Source organism: Meles meles, chromosome 10 (assembly GCF_922984935.1).
Source record: "Meles meles chromosome 10, mMelMel3.1 paternal haplotype, whole genome shotgun sequence".
NCBI classification, from domain to species: Eukaryota; Metazoa; Chordata; class Mammalia; order Carnivora; family Mustelidae; genus Meles; species Meles meles.
This window is the reverse complement of record NC_060075.1, coordinates 103041804-103054124: the sequence shown is the minus strand read 5'-3', so window position 1 is coordinate 103054124 and position 12321 is coordinate 103041804. Positions and strand designations below refer to the sequence as shown.

Here is a 12321-nt window from a genome sequence, read left to right as displayed (position 1 = left end):
TTCGCTCATCTTGAAGATTTCCAATGCTCCTTATTAGGCTGTTTTAAACACATACATATATATATTTAATTAGCTCGCCAGCTTGGCTCTGGTGCTCATGAATGTCTTGGCATGCACTGCAAATAACAACACATACAAAGAATTTCAGTCCCAGGAAGTTGGTCTTGTTTTGTTTTGTCTGTTTTCAAACAATGCCATCCCATGGTTGGGAACACTGAGAGGAAGAAATCCAAATGCTCTTCCTTTAAGTAATTCTTTAAGGATCATTCACTATAGTCATTTGGCTATTCCTCTATCGGTACAGAGAAAACACGTCCCCTGTTTTACTACTGCATAAGCATAAAACCAAGGAGTATAACCAAAACTGAGAGCAGCAGGCTTCTCAAGGGCAGGGAGAATGTGTTCTGGGATGGGTGCATTAGGGTATTTTGTTTTAGAGAAAGATCTTTCTCAATTATTTACTCTTATTTATTTATTTTAAAAGATTTTATTTATTTATTTGACAGACAGAGATCACAAGTAGACAGAGAGGGAGGGGGAAGCACGCTCCCCGCTGAGCAGAGAGCCCAATGCGGGGCTCAATCCCAGGACCCAGAGATCATGACCCGAGCCAAAGGCAGAGGCTCAACCCACTGAGCCACCCAGGTGTCCTTCAAGTGTTTATCTTTTTTTTTTTTAAAGATTTTATTTATTTATTTGACAGAGAGAGATCACAAGCAGACAGAGAGGCAGGCAGAGAGAGAGAGAGGGAAGCAGGCTCCCTGCCGAGCAGAGAGCCCGATGTGGGACTCGATCTCAGGACCCCGAGATCATGACCTGAGCCGAAGGCAGTGGCTTAACCCACTGAGCCACCCAGGCACCCCTCAAGTGTTTATCTTAAAATCTGAGGAAAACTGAGTGCTATCAAGAGTTGGAAATTTTTGAAAGAGCTTGAGGACACTGTAAGGGAGAGAACTAAACTGTATTCTTGCATTTTCTTCGTCATATATTTTATTCAGTAAGCTTCTAGCTATTAATTATGTATTAAATACCTTTATTTGTAAGAAAACAAAAATGTGATGAAGCTCAAAGATTTCTTTTTTGGGAGGGGTCTTTCTTTTTTCTTTCTTCTTCGTCGTCTTCTTTTTTTTTTAATTGGAGATAGACTAAAACAAGTTGAAGGGGTAAGGGTATGGAAATTCAATCTTCTGAATATTTTCCCTAAATCATGTTCACATGGTCCACACTGCCAAATGATAAAAATGGAGGCAAAAGCACAAGTGTTCAAAACATCACTGCAGAATAAACATTTGGGGGTTCTAAGATGGCCATTTAATAGACTAGCATTACTTTTGTTGTTGTTATTGGTTGTTGGGTGTTTTTTGTTTTTGCTTTTGGTTAGGTTACTCTGACTGTCAGAGTTTGGTAGTGAACAAACTGATTGTCTTTGTTTGGTAGTGAACCATATATTTAACACACTATCTCCTCACAGATACCTCATGGCTGAAGACCCTGCAGTTAACGACGAGTCTCTACAGGATGCCTTCATTCAGGTTGGGTAAGAATATTCAACAATACAAAAGTGATAGTAGCAGTCATGTGCCGCTCTCAGCACAAAGTTCATGCGAGAGATATATATACAATCTATGTAGAACCACTACCATCAGAGCTTTCCAAAATTAAATATATAATCTCATTATCTTTTGAAGAGAAATTCTTTGACAGGATTCATTTAATCAAAAACAAAGGCAAGGAAAAAAGGAAGGAAGGAAGGAAGGAAGAAAAGGAAAGGAAAGGAAAGGAAAGGAAAGGAAAGGAAAGAGAAAAAGGAAAGAAAATTAAGAAAGAAAAAGGAAGAAGGGAGGAAGGAAAAGAGAAGAAATGATTATATGGCTCTTAGAACAGCCAACTGCACTTGACACAAAATATGTCTGATATTGAGTAAAGGTTTAAAAATGGTTCATTCTTCAAAAAAGATACTTTGTGAAATAATGGTTTCCTTTTCAGTGTGGGCATTGGGGATTAGCTCACATTTGCCCTGGTCGTAGAATACCTGTCCCTTCCTCATATCATCAACCCTTCATAGGAAATGCCTGAGCCCCTCATTCCCAAAAAGATATGAAGGGAACAGCTACGTCATTTGGACCCAACATTTCCAACCATACTATGTCCAGCATGTGCAAGTTAAAACAAAGTTTATATAAGCAGTATAATCGGAAAGAAACCCAATTCCATACGGTGAAGAGTATTTTAGGGCTACTGAACTGCCATCAGATATGCAATACGCCACTGTGACATAGCACTTTTTTTTTTTGTTTTTTGTTTCTGGTAATCATTCATCCACTCTAGGTCCATGCATTTCCTAGCATGTTCTAGTAAATGAAATGTATTTCTGTCAGGACAATTATAAAGCTCTTTTTCCCCTGTACATTAGATTCTAAGGCAATTTTATCATCAAATCACTGATGGTTTTTCTCTACTTTCTGTTTTAGGTCTTGAATGAAGAAACAGGAACTCCTATAGCTTAGTAAAATCTAAGACTCTGAAATGCTGTCATTTGCCCTGTGTTCTCTTAACAAATATTCATCATAGGCCTTTCCATTCAGATATACACCATTCTGAATATTACCTTATTATCAAACATGTTATTATACTCTATAGAAAGTTTTTTTCTTTTTTTAAGTCAAACTTTGGTCACTCATCATACTTTATTCTTATCTTTACTGATAGAAACATTTTGCTTTTGTGAAATAATGAGAACCAGGACTGAAGCTGGGAGCCCTGAGTTCCAATTTCTTCTGCTGCCTCTCATTTCTAAGATCTCAAATAAGATACATTTTGTTCTACATTTTCTAAATTGAGCATAAACTGTTTGTGTAATTGTTTTCATATTAGTATGGCAGACATTGTGTTGGATTGTCTATTTTGCTTTATTTGGTTTCTTTTGCCTTATGCTCAGGCCAGGCAGGGTGACCTGTTGTTCCCTAATAGGACCACGAATTTAAGCAACTCTTCCCCTCAAATAACCTGCATCCATTTTGTGTGTTCCCCCCAGCCAGTCTCCAATGGCCTTAACATAGCCTACATTAACTTGTAATTCATTACATTCATAGCTTACCTCACTGATTACACTGTAAGCTCCTTTAAAGGCAAAGGACAAAACTTGAGCAATTTTTTAATGACTCTCAATGTCTTTGACAATGCCTTGAGAGTTTTATTATAACTTTTGCCCCTTACACAAAATTGCCTGTGAAGAAGACGGATACTATTATCTAAATTATGCAAAGAAAATGTACAGATAGCGTGCCCAGATGAAGAGCAGCCTAACAGAACCCAGACATTTCTCTCTGACTCAGAATGCCATTTCGGGATGTCCTTTGACTTCTATTTAATAATGACGACTTTCATTTGTTTTTATGCTTACAGATTTCCACAGGGCTCTCCCAGGTGTAATTCTCCAAGCCTTTGTAACACAGGAAAGGTATTTTCTCCATTTTGCAAATGGAAAAGTCTAATAATCTTCTTAGAAATCTAAGGACTGCAGAAACTTAGCTCCCAGCTTTCCGCTCCTCTTATACCTGATGTGACAGCCCGTGTCATATCCCCTTCACGGAGATGTGGAAACACAAGCATTTCTCCAGAGGCTGACTGTGACAAAAGAGAGTTTGGCTAAGGAGAAATGTGAAAGGAGAGCAAGGAAAAGGAAAAAGCTTCAAACATTTTATCTTTGCTATAATTATTATTTCAAAGAAGAACAAAAAACTCCGTCTGTTGCTTTAAACAAACAAGCAAACAAACAAAGCACAATCAGAGCATAGGAGTGAGACCGTAGCATCCTGTGTAGCCCAGGAGAGATGGGCTGTAGTTATCCCACATCGCGAGAACCACTGTCTTGGACACCTCAGTCCCGCATCTCCCTGCCTTATTTCACTCATCACCACTTCCCAGACTGCGAAGTCTGCCTTGCCCCTCTCATCTGTCTGCAGGATAGAAGAACTTAGCTCCCTTTTTTGATCTTCCTTTTTAAACGATTCCATCTGCACTGCCATTACTTCCCTGCGCCCAGGGTCATAGGGCTGGAAGACATAGGGTTTGTTTAACAACGTAGCAACCCTCTCGTTCACATCAATTTCCAAAATGACTAAGACACACTGGGCATCTCCCGTGTGGTAGGAAGATGTACCAGGTAATTTGCATACGTTGTCTTAGTTCATCCGCTCCACAGTTCTGTTTAGTAGATGCATAGATCAGGAAAACGTAACTCAGTGACATGGAGTAACTCACCCTAAGTTACCTGGTAACAGGTAGTAAAGTAAAGAAATGCAAGTCAGATCAACTTAGAATAAGGACAGGCTTTTTAAAATAAAATTCCCTGAAGCGAACGACCATACTCCATTGTCTCCGCATCTGTTAAATCGAGACGTGAAGCTATTATTTGAATGTACACAAAAGTTTTCAGAGAAAATGCACAGCCTATAATTTGCTTCAGAGAAAAAAGAAAAAAAAATCTAAAGTTTCTTTTCCCCAACTCTGAGTTGATAAATATCCGATACAAAATCATCAGACTTTAAGTTTTCCTAAACATTTATAAGACATAAAGTTTGTTCTGCCCTAGATGGTGTACCAAATTTCAAACGACATCATATTTTGAACTTTTCATACCATAGACTTTTCATATCATAGACAAACATAGGTTCATCCAAATTCTTTTAAATATTTGAGTAGAAGGTAGCTCCACCATCCTTCCTACATGTCCTCTTCTAAGAACTTCTTTTTTTTTCAAGCTTTCTATTCAATTTGATAGCCTAGGACTTAGAAAGTGGATTGTTTTAAAGCGTGACCTCAAGGTAGTGATGGGGTGAGAAAGACCACCGGAGCTCTGGGCTACCTGGAAAAAGCATCAGAAGAGGATATGGGTATCGAATTCAAAGAACTAAGTGGAGCGTTTAGAGGACTATCTGGACAATTTATCCCATCTAAACTATACCAGCTCTTCCAATATCTGCTTTCTTGTGGCTGTGAATATTTTCTGATAGGTAAATCTTCTATGTGAGTACAACTTTTCACTGGCGTAGATACGAGAAATAATTAACGCAGGGCCTATAAATTTGAGTATAATTTGCTTCTTTTTTCCTGTTTGAGGAACTAGTGGAGTCAAAAGGAACAAGAAAAGAGAAAGAAAACAATTTCTCTCCTGCTGGGTCTCCAGAGTCTCTATTTTATAAAAGTATTAGTGAGGCTTATCATCTGAACAAACCCAAAACTGAAAACTCTCCAATAATAAAAGAAGCAACAGTCAAATAATTTTGTCTGTAACGAGGCCACGTTTATAAAGAATGGCATGTCCATTACAGCTCTAGGAACAGGCAGACCCTTTGACATACTTCTCTTTTATTACGGATGTCAGCTTTAAGAAATGAGAATGGCTGTGTGGAAAAACTTGAGCTAGCTTTTAATGTAATTTTTATTCAGGTGTGCACATACTAAATCACTACTGAAGGGGAAAGGTCAAATAATAGGATGATTTTATCTTACAATTTTTTGAAAAGAATATCTTTTTATTAGAATTCCTAGGGGTCCAGTGCCAATTTCTTCCAGAAATCCATTTTTTAAAAGAAGTGTGCTTCATTTTGACCTAATACATAAATTGCCTATTTTATTGTGCCCTGGCATGCTGGCAGCAGCTGTATAAATTTCCTTTTCTCTTTGCTTTCTGTCAGCAAATTTACACCTCTGTCCAAGTCATGAGGCCTCTTATTGTAGCTGAGGGAAGAAAAATAAAAAGTGCAGTTGCCCATGTGCACAAAGTCTAATTGCCAAGGTGCACAGCTGATACACCATTCAACACAGAATTTTCCAGACTCGAGTCGTGGCAGGATATCAGGGTTCCTACCTTCTACAGTGACTTGAGAAGGGACAGGTAAAGTTATGGCCCCACCCACCTGAGGCCATCGGGTGTCTCAAAAAACACGCTCATTGTAACGTATTCATCCAAGTAAGACCGATCTTGGTGCACACAGCTTGAGCAAATATTTCTTGAACACTTACTATTTCTTTACCTCTGATTGTGGTCTCATGAAGTTACTAGACTCGTTTTCCAAATTAAGGAGCTGAAGCTGTTGAACCTGCGATGTGTTCGAGTTTACCCAGCTAGTAGGAGATGCTGCTGAAATTCAAAACCAGTTGGGTTTCACTCTACAAGCTAACAACATGCTTCACAATTTCCTCTGGGGATTCTTCATGCCTGCAAACCCTAGACTCTCAATTCTGCCTGTTGGAAATCTTCAGAAATATGAGCTGCTTTGACAAAATGGAATGGAGACCAATATAAATTAGTGGAAAACAGAATGTTTCCAGAGAGTGAAGTTTTTAATACCGCAAACATTTAATAACCCCCTTAATGCATGGGTAAGAATGATTTATTGTTAGCACTACCTGCACCGGCACATAAATAAACGCTGCTCAGGTCTTTGCAACTATTTACTCGTGGATTTTAACGATGCCTCCTCCATGTGCGTTTACATTATTAATTGGCATTGTCTTTATTCATAATGCAAAGGTCGATATTAATCCACATCTTGTTGGAATGGTCACAAATTCCCTGTTAGGGACTATGTATGCCCTGACAGTATTGTCCAGCAATGCCAAATTTCTCAAAGGGCTTAAATAAGCACATTCAGTGTGGGGAGTGGAGGGAATAAGGAGGACATTTGGGGTCAATGTGGGACGGCTGTGTCATAGCGGGCTGGACCAGTGAGCCCTGAGTAGGGACGCTCACGGGTGAGAATGCTCATGGAAACTGCACCAGGGCGAGAGTTACTGGTTGCTGAGCCGAGAGGGGAGTGAGCTGTATTTTCCTATTGGAGCCGTCACTCGCTAGTTGGAGCAGAGGGTCTCTTTCCCCTACAGTCTTGCTGCACTGTGTCATAGAAGTCCCTCTCCAACATTAACAGAGAAGAGTCCCTCATCAAAGAAAGAAACACATCTCACATTTTTAGAGAAACGGCAACTGAGACACTCAGCATAGAGACACAGAAGTAAAGGAAAGAGAAGGAAAAAAAGTTGCAAATGAGCGATTTCAATTTTCACTGATCTTCTTACGTAAGTTGAAAAGGAAAGATAGCAACAGAATTCATATGGTAATTTGCCTACATTTAAAAAATTAATTTTAATTGTTCAGCAGTGTTTGTTTTTGAGGAAAAAATTAGTTGAGGACCTAATGCTAACAGGATATAGAAACACACCAACTGTATAGCTTCAGAAAACACACTTATTTTAACATAAGAAAAATGTTTTAAGGCTTTACCCATACATTTTCCAAATTTGCGCCAGTGGTGGTACCTTTTTCCTTAAACCAGCTATCTCAAAATTATCTAAATTAGAATGTTTTATAAATGAACTTCGTAACAGAAATGACCTTAGCCAGCAGAATTAAGTAATTAACAGAGCTGAAGCTATATATATATATATATATATATATATATATATATATATATATATTTAATCCCTATCTTTTTCATCAAGGCATGCAGATACAATAAAAGCACATTGTTGCCCCGGACTTCTCATCAAACTTCCTAAACATAATGTGATATTAAATATAATTTTAAATAAGTAAATATTATTGTTGTTGTCCTGGTAGGCAATGAAGAGTGACCCAAGTGTATTCTCCATTAATTCACAGCTGTCTGGGGTTGTTTTGTTAAATGTTGAAAATAGAACTACCCTATGACCCAGCAATTGCACTACTGGGTATTTACCCTAAAGATACAAACATAGTGATCCGAAGGGGCACGTGTACCCGAATGTTTATAGCAGCAATGTCTACAATAGCCAGACTATGGAAAGAATGAATGGATAAAGAAGATGTGGTATATATACACAATGGAATACTATGCAGCCATCAAAAGAAATGAAATCTTGCCATTTGCGACGACGTGGATGGAACTAGAGCGTATCATGCTTAGTGAAATAAGTCAATCGGAGAAAGACAACTATCATATGATCTCCCTGATATGAGGACATGGAGAAGCAACATGGGGGGGTAGGGGGATAGGAGAAGAATAAATGAAACAAGATGGGATTGGGAGGGAGACAAACCATAAATGACTCTTAATCTCACAAAACAAACTGGGGGTTGCTGGGGGGAGGTGGGATTGGGAGAGGGGGAGCGGGCTATGGACATTGGGGAGGGGAGGCCAACCATAAGAGACTATGGACTCTGAAAAACAACCTGAGGGTTTTGAAGGGTCAGGGGTGGGAGGTTGGGGGAACAGGTGGTGGGTAATGGGGAGGGCACGTTTTGCATGGAGCACTGGGTGTTGTGCAAAAAGAATGAATACTGTTACGCTGAAAAAATAAATAAAATGGAAAAAAAAATAAGTCAGTCGGAGAAGACAAAAAAAAAAAAAAGATTGACTGTATTACATTTGAATTCATGTATCTTCTGAGCAGTGATATTATCCTAAGTGGTTTGTACCATACATAAACCAAAACTTCATCGCCAATCCTTAAGCATCTATTTAACCCGAATTACATGCTGAACAGAACACTAGACACCGCAAGAACACCAAAAATATCAAGACATCGCTCGTATCTTCAAAATACTTGTATTTTCAGGTTGTTTGAAATCGAGTTTTACATTCTCAAGGATTTTTTTCCTATGTAGTAGTTGTGTTTCTACTGCTTGCTCCCTAGCATTTTTCAAATTAACCATTTACAATGCTAAGAGAAATGAGAAAATTAATAAATTTATTTAATCAGAAAAATTAAAACTCAAACGTGTTCCAGATGCTGCTAAGAATGTGTCTGTAAAATAAGACATATAAATAACAAAAGAAAGAAATCAGTCCCATACTAGGCTCCCCTCATTTCACAATGTTTCAGACCCTTCTACTTTAAAATGAAGAGTGATGGCATTACTTCATCTTTATTAAAACGCTCGTGTCTGTGAAGATGATAAAAGTGCTTCATATAATTTCTTACTTTTTATCTTTCCAATGGCCCCACAGTTATCAGCTTTGTGGAATGAGGAATCCTAACTCCTAGTTTTACAACTTGCTTTAATTCCAGCACTAAGAGTTTAACCTATATTGGGTTTTTTAAAAAAATTTTATTTATTTATTTGACAGAGAGAGAGAGAGATCACAAGTAGGCAGAGAGGCAGGCAGAGAGAGAGGGGAAGCAGACTCCCTGCTGAGCAGAGAGCCCAGTGTGGGGCTCGATCCCAGGATCCTGGGATCATGACCTGAGCTGAAGGCAGAGGCTTTAAACCACTGAGCCACACAGGCGCCCCAGTATATTGGTTTTTTTTTTTCTTTTTAATGCATATAGGGTTCTAAGTTCATGCAAAAATGCTCTCTCAGACTTTTTAAAAGACATATTAAATAAAACATAATTATCTTTTATAAATCTTCCAGGGTACTAATTTTCCTTGACAGTACCAATGACTGCACCATTGCTCATGGCTTTGCACTCCCTCTGAATCGGGGGCTGAATGAGTCATGCTAGTAAGAGGAAAAATGATTGCATGATATTTAATTTATGACTTTACATGTGCTCGATTAGTTTAATCAAAATAAATTTGTCAAGATCACACTCATTATATTTAGAAAAACAAAAAGAATAATTTGATGGTCAGATACCCCATCCAGCTCCCAGTAAAGAACACAGTGTTCTTAATTTCAAGGGCTCTAGCAATTTCTGAGTACACCACTTTCATAGCAGCACGTTTACTGAATATACATGCACACACGGTACATGTATATGTAAATGTGCACACGCGTACACACATGTGCATATATCTTTAATTTGTCATGACCTCCACAATCACACCCACTGTTATACTTTGTCTTTTTTAATTTGTTGAACATATTTTATTTGTTCATTAGTTCGTTTTCTCTCTCATGAGCTGTCATTGGTCTTTTTTTTTTTTAAGATTTACTTATTTTTAGAGAAAGAGAGAGTACGTGGTATGGGAGGGCAAAGAGAGAGAGAGAGAGAGAGAGAGAGAGAGAAAACCCAAGCAGACTTCCCACTGAACGTGGAGCCCGACGCCATGCAGGGCTTGGTCTGACAACCCTGAGATCATGACCTGAGCCAAAATCAAGAGTCAGATGCTTAACTGACTGAGCCACCCAGGCACCCTTCTCATTAGCCTATCTTTAAATCTGGGAAATTTTAAATAAGGTTTTTTTTTCCCATATAACAAAAGCAGTGAATTATCATTGTATAAATGTTACTTACAGACACAAAATAATCAAATAATGAAAAATGAAAAATCATAACATCTTGACTTTTGATGTACATTTTCCTATACGCAAGTATCTCAGGTTGATTTAAAGTTTTGTATTCTATATTTTTTATTTTAATGTTTTGTATCCTCTGTTTTTCACATTGTATTCTGTATTGAATCTTATCTAATTTCATTAAAACTTGATTTTAGAACCTGCATAATATTCACTGCATGGTTTTAATATTTTAACATATTGGGGCACCTGGGTGGCTCTGTCCTTAAGCGTCTACCTTTGGTTTGGGTCCTGGGATCGAGCCCCGCATGGGGTTCCCTGCTCAGTGGGGAGCCTACTTCTCTCTCTCCTACTCCCCCTGGTTTTGTTTCTGCTCTCACTGTGTCTCTCTCTGTCAGAAAAAAAAAAAAAATCTTAAAAAATTTTTTTAAACATATTCATTACAGTAGGTCCCTTACATTTGTCATTTGTCTATTTGCTGTTTCGGAAAGGCCTCTGTGAAAGAGCATCTCCACTCATGAGTCTGGCCTTGCTTCGCTACTGATCTTTTTGGAATTTCCTTCCAGGAACATCACCTCAGGTATGTGTGGGTCACACACAGTCTAAAGCCCTGTGACTGATCTTTCCAGATAAATGTTCCTCCAGAAGGAAAGTACCAATTCACCGTGCAAATAAGCATATAGCAAAATGCCCCAGTCTCTCTAACCTTGATGATATACGTTGATTCTAAAAAACTTCGCCAAGATCTATGTGTCAAGTTTTAACAAAAGACTAGGGTTTTGACTATGACTGTATCAAGTCTATAAATACTTTTGAAAAACCTGACACATTTAAAATTGGAATTGTCGGGGCACCTGGGTAGCTCAGTGGGTTAAGCCTCTGCCTTCGGCTCAGGTCATGATCCTAGGGTCTTGGGATCGAGCCCCACATCTGGCTCTCTGCTCAATGGGGAGTCTGCTTACCCCTCTCTCTCTCTGCCTGCCTCTCTGTCTACTTGTGATCTCTGTCTGTCATATAAATAAATAAAATCTTAAAAAAAAAATTGGAAGGCAGCACAGGTCATGATCTCAGGGTTCTGGGATCGAGCCCCGCATTGGGCTCTCTGCTCCGCGGGGAGCCTGCTTCCTCCTCTCTCTCTGCCTGCCTCTCTGCCTACTTGTGATCTCTCTCTCTGTCAAATAAATAATAAATAAAATCTTTGAAAAAAAAATTGGAATTGTCCATCCCAAAACATCCATATTCATTCATTTATTCAAACCTAAACTCTCTGAATAAAGTGTTCTAATAGTCGTCGTATTTATTTAGACTGCTTGCGATTATTTTTTTTTGTCTTTTAATTAATTAATTTATTTTTTCAGCGTAACAGTATTCATTGTTTTTGCACAACACCCAGTGCTCCATGCAATACGTGCCCTCTCTATTACCCACCACCTGGTTCCCCCAACCTCCCACCCCCGCCCCTTCAAAACCCTCAGATTGTTTTTCAGAGTCCATAATCTCTTATGGTTCGCCCCCCCTTCCAATTTCCCTCAACTTCCTTCTCCTCTCCATCTCCCCATGGCTCCATATTCTTTGTTATGCTCCACAAATAAGTGAAACCATATGATACTTGGCTTGCGATTATTTTTTAAAAAACTAGATATTTTATACTTTTTGTTCTTGTTGTTACTATTGAAAGTTAGATATTAAGCCCCAGATATTTTCTATTTCAGTTTTGCTGTCAAATAGAGAATTGATTTAAGTTTATTACGGCATCTCTAAGTCATTGGAATGGATTACATAATCATAGCATATATAAAACTCAGATTATTTTCTTCTTTTCCCAAGTATTAGACACATATATTTCCTTGTCTGGTGTATCACTTTTTACTTAAATATGATTTAGTTAAACAAATGTTTTAAATTACTTATAGTAAAATGTTCTTTTCACTTGTATATTTTGTAACTCTAAATCTTCAAAGCCTCAGGGCCCCTGATTTTATGCTAATCTTTCTCTGATTTTTCTTTTCTGCCTAGCTCTTTAATTAATTTGAGTTCATTTGTATACATATCATAAATTAGAATATTTCTTCTTGTCATTTATTAAGTAAATCCT

At 38.2% G+C, this 12321-nt stretch overlaps 1 protein-coding gene across 4 annotated transcripts in view; it reads right to left on the bottom strand.

Annotated features, from left to right (window-relative positions):
• The window catches only part of VSTM2A (V-set and transmembrane domain containing 2A), a 157955-nt gene that overhangs the window by 130447 nt on the left and 15187 nt on the right, over window positions 1-12321 (bottom strand). Inside the window, exon 5 of one of the 4 annotated variants that reach the window (XM_046021569.1) lies at window positions 11-116. The exons of the other annotated variants lie outside the window; for them this stretch is intronic. Coding sequence (XP_045877525.1) covers window positions 70-116 — 47 coding nt within the window. The 3' untranslated portion in view covers window positions 11-69. Of the gene's footprint in view, window positions 1-10; window positions 117-12321 lie in introns of those variants that run through there. 4 annotated transcript variants of the gene reach the window in all.